The sequence below is a fragment of the Periplaneta americana genome, chromosome 4 (genome assembly GCF_040183065.1).
Source record: "Periplaneta americana isolate PAMFEO1 chromosome 4, P.americana_PAMFEO1_priV1, whole genome shotgun sequence".
Classification (NCBI taxonomy): Eukaryota; Metazoa; Arthropoda; class Insecta; order Blattodea; family Blattidae; genus Periplaneta; species Periplaneta americana.
In genome coordinates this window covers 146,060,067-146,072,453 of record NC_091120.1, presented here as the reverse complement: position 1 = coordinate 146,072,453, position 12,387 = coordinate 146,060,067, and the positions used below count along the sequence as shown (strand labels likewise).

The following is a 12,387-nucleotide window of genomic DNA, read 5'->3' as shown; positions in this document are numbered from 1 at the left end:
ATTGTTAGCAGTAGCCTGATATGTGTGAAAGTGTATCGAGGAAGAAATTGTAATCAATATTTCTTACGTTTCTTGCAGAGCGCGCTGTGCCTTCGGTGGCATCGCATCACCAACGCATTGAAACATTGAAACAGAAAATGCTTTCCAGCATTGCCAAGATCCAAAAGGGATGCGTTAACTGCAAGAAGAAACAAGTAGATCCTTCCACAACGTGTAAAGATGGTCTTTGTGATTGTTATGATTTCAAATCTAAGCAGAAAATGTGCCCATGTCATAAGCGATTTGACAGTAAGATCGAAGCTTTCATGAAGAGGTAAACTTTTTGACTACACTAGTGTTTTTTCATCATACAAAATACTTACTGTACTATGTTTTTTGCACTGTACATGCAAGTCTTATTCTAAGTTGTGTGATATCGGTACGGAATTGCAAATCTATGGGTCTAGAAATGTAATGAGAAGAGATTTCTCCTCTCTTAAATTATGGACCTTATGAGCAATGGTGGTCGAAAATGTTCTTTGTTAGATACGTTCAACTTCCTTACATTTAATTTGCACAAGGAATTCCTAAACCAGGCTTAGTCAACTGCAGAACATTTAATATTTTAACATGATGTGTAGAGATATTAACAACTTAAAATACAAAAATTACCACTTTAAAAACCAAATTTAGTATTTTATAACAATTTCAATGTTAGAATTTAGCAGAAGTTAGCATTGTGTGGCATTTTGGGTTGAAGTATATTCTAATTCCTCTTCTTCTGAGGACTGTACTATTATGGAAGATTTGGTGATAGAAATTCAGTGTCATCTATGTGTTGAGAGGTGCATTTTCTAGATTTCCAGGTAAAATAGTTGAAAATAATAAATAAGTAAAGAAGCATAAAAAAATTACAGTGAAATAAAATTGAAGGGTTTGGGGGAAATCCAGGTAGTTCCAATTCAGTACTTTTCGTGATAATGAAGAAAAACTTACCGCCAAACAATAAGCATGTATAGTAGAGGCAAGTCAAAAATGCATTATAACTGTGAATGTAATTCTTGGAACTATTTGGTTCTTCGACCAAACGATAGCGCGTATTATTTTTCCTCTGTGCATAAATATTGTCGGACCATCGGATCTGTGCCCCTGTAAGATATGCGAACTGAACCCTAATTCCTTCTCAGCCTCGGTAATTCATTTCTCTTCCTGCATTCCTATCTCTCTCCCTTTCTCTCCCCCACTATTCACAATTTTCTCTCCCCCACTATTCACAATTTTGAGCCTTCTTGCGGGACAGTTTATTTGCACTTGTCAACTCAACATGAATACTGTAGCACGGAGTGGCGAAAGAAACATTAATAAGTACGTACGTAATAGTATTTTGCGATGAAGAGAAACAAATAGGTCAATATCTGTTTCCTATAAATCAGGCAACAAAAAGAGCAGCTGCGATCACAGGTGAGACTTATTTTATTTAAATTAATTACGTATTAAAATTACTTACTCAACTAATACTGATATAATACAACATTTTTATGTAATTTATAAAGGCGGGTCAGAGCGCCTAATAAAGAAAATCAGGAGAGAGAGAGAGAGAGAGAGAGAGAGAGAGTCTGTGCAGGAGATGAAAAGCTAGAATCACCAGGGAAGAACAGACCAAGGGAACCTAATTCTTGTAGATGAAAGATGTTCCAAAATTGAAGAAATTACTGAAGGTTGCGAGAGAAGCAATAATGTCCGAGGTTGGACAGAAAAACTACGGAAAGTGATTCGAGACATGGGATTTAGGTTTAAAAAATGTAGAAATACAAGATGTATTTTGATTGAAAGAAATTATATTGTAACATGGAAGATCAGTTATTTATGACACCGTTTGACGGAAGTTTGGCAACATCCCTATTCGGCAAGGTTCGTGGCTTGCTGTTTAACGTGGTGGGAAGAAAGCGGGTGGAATGGAGTGAGTACAGGAGTTAACTTTTCCAAGAACGACGGCAGCGCTGAAGGGGCACAGATCCGATGGTCCGGCAATAACTCAACAATGAAAAAAAATTGGAGCTGCCTGGTTTTTCCCCCAAACCCCTCAATTTTGAACATTAAGAAACATGCTAAAAGATACAGTGCGATTTTATCCCGACCCAGCTTGTTGCACAAATCACAATCACCAGCTGCCACATGCAGCTTTTTCCTGAGGTAACACTGAATCTAAAGTGATTGCATAGACAGCCAATACTTTACTACCGGCACCAGACAGATTAGTTGAAATGTATGAACCTGTATGTAGCAGGACCTTTATGTAAGATGACCAAACGTCCCGATTTGGCCGGGGACAGTTCCGGTTTTCAGAGTCGTGTCCCTTTGTTGCCGCCAGGTTCGGCCGGGACGCTTGCATGTTCCGGTTTTTCCAAAAGAAATTAAATTACTTATGAATTGACTGTAGATTAAATGAAATTGTATAACTTTCAACACTAGTGACCAGTTATGAACAGGCATAGGCAGTGTTAGAACCTTAGCGTCAGGTTGTCGTGGATAAAAAAAAAATTCGTGTCATAAAGTAGGTACCATTTCCTGTTACGCGTTTCAGACTCTCTGTAATTCATTCATAGTGTTCTGCCCAAGGCCAGGTCTTTTACTGCAGACCCAGCATTCTCCCATCTTTCCTATATTCTGCCTTCCTCTTAGTCTCCGCATATGATCCATTTATCTTAATGTCGTCTATCATCTGATATCTTCTTCTGCTCCGAAATCTTCTTCCGTTCACTATTCCTTCCAGCGCATCCTTCAGAAGATAATTTCTTGTCAACCAGTGACCCAGCCCATTCCTTTTCCTCTTCCTGATCAGTTTCAGCATCATTCTTTCTTCACCCACTGTTTCCAACACAGCTTCGTTTCTTATTCTGTCTGTCTATTTCACACGCTCCATTCTTCTCCATATCCACATTTCAAATGCTTCTAGTCTCTTCTCTTCACTTGGTCATAATGTCCATGTTTCTGCCCCATACAATGCTACATTTGACACAAACCACTTCAGTAGTTTCTTTCTTAGCTATTTTTCCAGAAGGCTTTTAGAAAATGCTCCTTTTTCTATTAAAAGCTTTCTTGGCCACTGCTATCCTCCTTTTGACTTCTTGGCAGCAGCTCTTGTTACTGTTTACAGTACATCCCAAGCATATGAAGATGTTCACTTGCTCTACTGCTTCATTTAGAATTCGCAAGTTTGCCTTCTTTATTTTTCTTCCTATGACCATGGTCTTCGTCTTATTTGCATTTATCATCATCCCATACAGCTCACAGTTGTCATTTAGCTCGATTAGCATATTCCTTAACAGCCCCTCATCTTCTGCTAACAACGCCATATCATCAGCAAACAGCGTATTCCGAATCTCACTGGACCGGTGGACAACAATGACGTCACGCTGCAGCGAAATAGAGAACAAAACTGCTGGAAGGATCGATTGCTGTCATGGCGACTGTATAAGTTGTTGTCTGTGCTAAGCTAGCAAAATTATGCGAAATTTTCGTACTGTCATCTCGTTCAAAGAAAAGAGAGCATAAACAATTTATTTCTTGAACCGGTAGTAATAACTGGTCCGTTGACATGTTCGCTCATAAGTCATTAACATATTGGTTTTACGTTGTGCTTATTACAAACAATACAGCAGAACACACCGCCATGACACAACAGTGCACGATGTCATTCGTCTGCTAATTCCCGCCCTATACAAGAACCAATCAGATTCACTGATGGCGGCTGATGGAGACTGGCACCACCTCTGCAAGCTGATGGCACCGGTGCGACACCGGTGGAGCATCAGTGACTCCATCGGTGAAATTCGGAACACCGTGATGCCATCAGATTTCTCAGCGCTGAGATTCGGAATACGCTCAAATGTTATACACTGCATTCTTCTTCCTCCTACTATCACTCCTCCCATGTTCTGAAAACAGTTCTTCACTAAAACTCTTTGTAATGGTAATATTATAAACTTTAAAATCTATGTGTAGTGAACCGTAGTAGCTTGCATAGTTACTGAGGAATTTACTAATATGACTCTCTAGCACTATAGAATTATTATTATTATTATTATTATTATTATTATTATTATTATTATTATTATTATTTAGCCTGTATTATTATCTTTTCTGTAAAGGGATAGGATTTATCACCCCTAGAAGATAGGGGTGCAACTTGAAATTCAAAAGTAGAAATGGTGAGTGTTAAGGGGTGGAATAATAATAATAATAATTTTGTTAATAATTAATAAAACAGGATAAGGCAAACAGCAATTTAAAAATTGTGACTAGACAGAAAATTAACTGAAATTCTGAACATATGTTGGAAACGCAATTCATTATTCCATTCTTGTCGCACATTTGCAATTAAAGGACTTTCGTTCCAAAAATCAGAGTTCATATTAATTGGGAACTGATGGTTCAAAATGTGAGACAAATAAATCAACTTATTATCTTACATCTGTTGTAGCAATAATAACTTATTGAAATTAATGTAATGAACTTCTGTCATCCACAGGACTGTGTCGCAGGCCGCGTTCCGATACATGAAACTGAAGGCTGTACGCCGACCATATTAATTTGACCAACAATGCTGTAGTTATCAGAGGCGTGGCTACTTACATCTGTCCAATAAACAACAATACAAGAAGAAAAACTACTTCGCAACAATTACACTACAAGATTACAAGAAGATTGAAGAACTGACCTATTCCTGAAATTCATCTTTATAGCATTAAAATTTCAGTATTCACAAAATAGAGTAATTTTGTCTTAAAAAACAGGGTTGCCAGATTGATTTTACCTAAAGTCGCCAAATCTTGGTGCTATTGTAGATCAATGTCGCCAATTTTCTACTTTAAAAGTAAGAATCTTAATATAACTTATGCGTTTTTATGATAAATTAATATAATATTGTTTGACTTGAGGCTTTCCCGGCTTTTGATGTAGAATAATTCTCCTCGGGTTCTCAGCCAAGTGAGTTGAAGATTTGCTTCCAAGCTTTCAGTGGCTAGCTCTGCCATCTTCTTCAGGGAATGAAGTGATGTGGGACCATGTCTCGCCGGTATACATGCAATAGTAGGGCTTCCCGCTGCGGGCCGATCAGGAGCTAGTTCCTTGTCCCGACCGCCAGGCGCATTCTAGTTGGTGGAAGCGGTGGCCAATCAGGAGCTAGTTGCTGGTCCCGACTGGGAAGCCCTACTATTGCATATAATACCGGCTAGACATGGTCTCACATCACTTTATCCCCTGAAGAAGATGGCAGAGCTAGCCATCGAAAGCTTGGAAGCAAATCTCCAACTCACCTGGCAAAGAACCCGAGAAGAGTTATTCTATAATATTGTTGTTTTATGTCATAGCTACGTAATAAATTTTGTCAATTTAGTATTTATGGCATAGCTTTGCATTGATTTTTGTATCCATCTTCTCAGATTTTCCCCACTTCTCTATGTTTGCATAGCACAAGTCACTGCTACAACCCACTACAAATTGAAACAACCTCACTCAACAGCACCTTTGAATAAATGAAATATATGGGGAATGAAGTTGGAGCAAGAACTAGAGTTAGATTGCTTTAAGTTTTACACTGCTAGAAAATTCTCTACAGTGCTTAGTCTGTAAGGTTCATTGTTGATCCTCAGATTAAGAAAAAAAACGCAGTAGGCCTATCTCCTGGGGCGAGGAAGAAACTATAGGTTTGTTTAAACAAGTGTCAAAGATCGGTGACAAGTTCCGGCGTGTCTACAATGATAACTATAGTCCCGTCGCTCTTATTTCCGGCAGCCAATCACATTGTAAGTCGGCTACATTTAAACAAGTGCATCTTGTCATTCGCTGTTGATTTCGTTATGGACTTCCTAAGGCTCTATAGATGCTGGGTATAATTGTCCGCCATTTTCGTTCTTTCCTTGCCGTTTGCAGCAAGCAGACGAGAATTTACAACAGTACAAATTTTAGGTGTATTTGTTTAAAATAATAATAATAATAATAATAATAATAATAATAATAATAATAATAATAATAATAATAATAATAATAATAGTATCAAGGGTAACAATCGACTTGGAGCCATGCAGCTGGATACTCCGGTAATTAAACCTTCAACAACAGTGCAACATTTGATCCACATACATTAACATTATAGTCAACAATTGATTTCGTTAGGTATACATAAGCTATCTCAACATTCACTTAGCTGTTTATTTTTAAGTTTCTCACATTAAATATTATAACAAGAACGTAATCGACAGATTGAATTTTTTTCCGGCAGCGAGTCCCACAAAGCGCGGGGCCTGGGGTGACCCGCCCCACACTATGAGAATCCACAGTTCTAACAGACCTAAGTTGTTACTCTGCAAACTGAGGTCCGCGCATTTGTTATTCCCAGTAACTGGGAAACTACGACTAGTACAGTACAGATTTCGAATAGGAATAACTTTTAAAAGTAATTCTTTCTAAACATTTCTCTCGCCTTGACTCCTATCTGAAGTTAAAAATATAAAAACTTTTGAAGGTGTCAATGTCTATTTTGAACATGACACTTCGAAGTTGGTAATTTTTTCTCCCTTCCCAAAAAACATTTTGATTTCGAATTTTTTCTATGCTTTCCTTAGATATTTATCTATGAAACCTAAAATTTACAATGCGATTATCATAGGTGCTACGACGTGATAATGTTTAACGATGCGGAAAATAGCGTCGTCTGCTAACCGCAACTGGCAATGAAAGAACTAAAATGGCGAACTATTATATGTACCTATTCTTTATAGAACCTACTCTTACTAGGACGTAAGCAAAGAGGCGGAGCCACGCCGGAAATAACAGCGACGTGACTATAGTACCGTATTTCATGTCGGACATTGGATTGGATTAGCGATGTATCAGCAATGAACTACTCAATAAAATAAAATAAATACACGATTACGTGAGGTTTTTCTGTGTCGCCCAAATTTCGCAAAATTCCAGGCAAAAGTCGCCCAAATGGCGAAAGTCGCAAAACCTCTATTTATGCAGCCCAAACGGCGAAATATCGCCCAATCAGGCAACCCTGCAAAAGCTTCGAAGCTGCACACCAAATGAGAAAAATTTAATAGGAAGATTGTCCTGAATCCATGTAGCTAAACTATTGGTTCTTGATTAAATTTGCCCTTATTTCAGCTGTATAATAAACAATGAAAGTTAACTGGTGGTGTAGCATTGTCTTCCATATCATCATGAATGTGTTGTCACAGTCGTCCACACAATAAAGGGAACCTTGAAAATATGATAATTGCATTTATTGCCGATATGACTATTTTCAATGTTTCTGGATGAGTTACTGTGACTTTCCAATATTATTATATTCTAATGTGTATTTTATTAGTATTATTGCATTAATTTTTATGTGTATTTATCTTTATTGTGCAATGTATGTTACGACATGACTATATCTTCCATCAATACTGTTATATTCAACTTAAATGGAAGTAGTTGCATTTTGTGTTTCAAGCCTATTTTCATAATATAATAATATTAAACAAAACTCTGTCGAATGAATTATTTTTCTTTTTAAACGTTAAGAATATATTAGAATAAACAGAAAGCTCTACTGTTTGCGAGCAAAATATTATATGATGACTTAAATCATATGTATGTGATTCTTTGAAAGTTTTAATTTCTTTTATATGCAGTCGCGGAGCACTCGGATAGGAGAACTAGATCAAGAACAACTATTCCTCCTTGGCCCCTCTCATTTGAAATTATAATGGGAATAGTGAAGGCAACTTTTTCTGATCCAGAAGTTTAGTATTCATTAATATGCAATTCAAATTTCATTTATGTACCACCTAAAAACACTTGAAACAATTAATAAATAAGTAAAAAGGAACTGAAACTGATCATTTGTAAATTACATTTTTTAATATTAACAGTTGTATAAAATGTAATAAAGAAAACTAATACAAATTCATCACTAAGAAATAAGAATTCTCAAATTCAATTATAATTAAGAATTAACATTCTATATTAAAATATATCGAGAAGGAAAATGTTGAAACCCACGTAAATGCTTACATTCCGTGTGCTTGCTGATTAATTTTCGTTCCACCCCTTAACACCCACCACCGCCACTTTTGAATTTCAAGTTGCATCCCTATCTTCTAGGGGTGATAAATCCTATCCGTTTAAAGAATATATAATAATATAGGCTAAATAATAATAATAATAATAATAATAATAATAATAATAATAATAATAATAATAAAACTGTACTATGGAAAATACAAAAGTCTGATAGGAAGATATAAACAAATTAATCACATATTACTTATACAAATTAAAAAATAAGTGGTATGACATAGTAAATTCGTAAAATTTATTTTACACAATTGAAAATATAACAAACTACTGACAAGCATTATGCAAAATTAAAAAATAAATGGAACAACACAAAGATTAAAGAAATGCATTATACGAAATTAAAAATGAATTGAATTAAAAATGAATTAAGTTAATATATATATATATATATATATATATATTATGGAGAGATATAGATTATTAATGAAACTTGCTAATATATAAACGAACAATATCAAGACTAAGAAATGTATTTAAAAATAAATTAAACAATAAAAAACTTAATTAAATATGTTACGCAAAGTTAAAAGTGTTATAGAACAATATGTAAAATTAAATTTGTTATACAAAATTAAAAACGAAATGGAACAATATGAACAGTTAATGAAATTCTTTAGACATAAATAAAAATAAATCGGGCTGTATAACAAGTTAATGACATTTATTATAAAGAACTTAAAAAATAAGTAGCGTAATAGAAAAAAAACTATTTAGATTTTTATAAGAAATTAAAATATTATTAGGAAAGTAGTTGTATACATTTTATCTTTCCACATTTTCAACATCGTCTTTTAATAGGTAAGCATTTTTAGCACTTTCACAATTTCAGACTGTTATCGTTAAATGTTCCCAAAACCGGGTGCTCTGTGCGGGCTGCTGCTGCTGCTCTGTGCACTGCCGTCGACACTGTACTTTCACCAGCGTGGAAAGATAAAATGTATGTACTATATAACAAACTAACCCAATGTATTATACGTAATGAAAAAGTAAATAGAATATAAATAATTATGAAATTTGGTATTGAAAAAAAAAAAACAGTTTATGCTACAAAATGAAAAATTAAAGACTCTATTGTTCATAATTGAAAATGAATGGAACAACATAAAATTTAATTGAAATTTATTGCACAAAAGGAAAAAATAAACGGAACAATATAATAAAATAAATAAGACAAAATTAAACGGATAAAAGTTAGCCTATAACAAGCGTATCTATTTGACTACATAATAAAGAATATATCAGATAACTATGCAAAAAATAACGTATCGAATAAATAGCTGTAGAAGTGTTTTGAAATAAATTGTAACTATTCTTTTAACATTTGTGTGAGTGGAGTGGAAAGTGAGTTAACTTAGGTTAAACATTAGCCTATCGAAGACCCTCCAAACGGCACCGCCACTGTTTGTCAACATGTGCATCAACGGTATGTGCACTAAATTTAAAGGAAGTACAGTATAAAGACTTGAAATATAACGCAGAAAAATGCAACTATATTCATCCCAAAGTTGACGATGACAGGAAAGTTATAGGTAGTGTATTCGAAGTTATTATACACAAAATTAATTTTTTATTAACAACGAAACTTATTATAAGATTTATTCACTGACATTTTAGCTATAGTGAGTGCGGTGACTTCATTGGTACCCGAAGTAACAGCATACAACATTTCTATTAGATCCATTGTTGTAATATTTTCCAGAAGAAAAGATCAGTTTTGTTTTGAAATTACCAGTAGCTATGCTAATCTATTCATAATTCACAAAAGAGTAACTTGTGTAAAATTACTATGTTACGTTCTTGAAAATCAAGACCTAGGCTATTTAATTATTTTGACATTATTAGCGACCATGAACAACGCTCTCTTAAATTTGACGCGGTAAATATGTACGAAAAAGTAAATACACATTACATAAATATTTCAAAGAGTTATGAACAGTATACTAAGATCCACTACAGCAAAATAGTCCTGCAATAAATATGCTCTGAAGAATACTTTAAGTTTTCTATGACCAATTGAAAGAAACTGAAAATAATACGGGTATATGTTTAGTGAAATTAATTAATTTAGCATTGTTCGCATCAAAGCCGCGGGTAATAAAAACGCGTTTCCATACTAGAGAATAAAACTAATTAAAATATTGCGTTAGCACTGACTTTACAATAATTCGAAAACATATTTTAACTCCTGAGCGAAATATAGCAACGTTTTCGTCGTTCATATGTTTTAATAACAAACGGCGCGCGTCAAAGTAAATAGAGATATTTCCTTGCCTAAAGTCATCCCTGTTATAATTTTTACTTTTAATTAAATGTATTTAAATTGAAGACAAACTTTAATAAATGACATACCGAAGTTCATGTTGAAACAATATATAATATGAAATCACCTTAAATACATTCATTACAACATGACTTGAACAAGTTCAAAACAAATAGAAAAACCATGACAACAGCTCACCCATATAGCTGAAATGTCTAGTGTAGGTATATGATAAAATATCACATTAACAATGTTATAATAAACTATAAAATGTTATACATTAGTAATGGCTTTTCTTCTCTTACGATTTTTTATTATGATTATACTCATATATGCTACACTCTAATATCACTTCATATATTTGCATTTTAAATATGTTATATTACTGCATGATTAATATTGTATCCTATCTTCACAGGTGGACACATTCAATAACATACCTTATAATATGATTACATGTTTGTCAAACTTCATGTGCAAAATGTATACTCTGATATCACTTTATATGCTTGCATATACTATAAAATAAGTGTTATATTACTGCGTGATTAATATTATATTCTACCATCATTGATGGATACATTGAATTACGTACATCGTGCTATGATTACTTACATGTGTCACAACTCGTGTGCTAGCATTTAGCTACTAAGCACGATGGCACACAGTTATTGTTGCATTTTTCATTTTAGGTTACATGATTTTATTGTCGGCACTTGAATAGATACGGTACTAATTTTGTGAGAGTGCATTTATAATCATTTCCATGTTAACTTTGTTAGATACAGTAGTTAAACAGTGTATTCATCTAAATAAAAATAATGTATGACTAGATAAGTTATAGTGAGGCCAATGAGTGATGATCCTGATTAAAGCAACTGAAACATGACAGCATTGCTCTTTATGACGACATGAATTATAAATGGCCTTTATCAATTCAGTGCTTATAACCCATATCTTTTAATTTTTGTTTTCAAGAAAATTGAATTTACATCAAAATTGAGTACAGTCAAACAGGTAATGTCATAATATTTTATGACCACGATGTGTCTTCATACAGTGGCAGCTGGTTTTCTCTTTCTGCCTGAAAAAAATGTATAGTGCATGTACTATGAATTTAGAAATTATATAATAAAATTGGCAATTTCATGATTCCTATATTAAAAATGTAATAAACTTTCAGATTTCTATAAATGTGTACTCGTTTATAATTAAATCGGAATTATTGAACAGCGGTGAAAGGACTTAATCTATCGTTTCGAAAGTAGTAAAATGGAGCAAAAACGTACTTAAAAATATTCCTTTTCTCTGTGTTAAAGCGGTATATGTTAATAAGTTCATAATCTTTCTACAACGCCTTTGGGGGTAGTTTCGAATAGTTTCGAATAGTTACGAATCGTATAGATGAATTTTAGTTTCAAACTTAAATGAGATTATCTTTAAAAATATTTTTTTTTAGTCATAACCAGGTGTTTTAAATTGTGTTCCCCTAATTTTTCATCATTCATGAAATATTTAAAAATACAAGTTTTTAAAGCACAGAAAGTTACCTCGTTTTCTGGACATTACTTCTCTTTAATTAGATTTTTTTTCATTATATTTTAAAAAATAAACACTGATATAGTGAATTATATGTGTAGCAGTGTCGTAAAAATCTTTATTTTCATTTTCATATAGGGAATTGCTAAAAATTCACAGCTTGAAAATATATAACCATGTAGCATATTACCATACCAATAGATTACTGTAAAAAGAGCAAAGGACATATAAAAATATGATTTTTAAAAATGAGAAAACACGTCTTTTGACAACTCTATAAAGAATATTTTTTGTTACCTACGCTATCTATAACTAAACAGAAAAAGCAAAACTATGTCGACTATGTTCAAGTAGTTCCTCTTGTTATTTTTAAGCTGTGTTAAACAGCTGTTATTCTCTGAATAGATAGATGTACGGTTGGTTTAACCTTGAGAAAACTGGCATGAAACTTGAAGAAGTCACGAGCAGACTCGGTCAAC

General features: G+C 33.7%; 1 protein-coding gene across 1 annotated transcript in view; it reads left to right on the top strand.

Moving 5' to 3' along the window:
• LOC138698272 (uncharacterized) overlaps window positions 1-8,480 on the top strand; it is a 64,936-nt gene extending 56,456 nt beyond the window's left edge. Inside the window, exons 6-7 of the mRNA XM_069824058.1 lie at window positions 79-313; window positions 4,511-8,480. Of these exons, the coding sequence (XP_069680159.1) occupies window positions 79-313; window positions 4,511-4,571 (296 nt within the window). The 3' untranslated portion in view covers window positions 4,572-8,480. The remainder of the gene's footprint in view (window positions 1-78; window positions 314-4,510) is intronic.
• The last annotated feature ends 3,907 nt before the right edge of the window (window positions 8,481-12,387 follow it).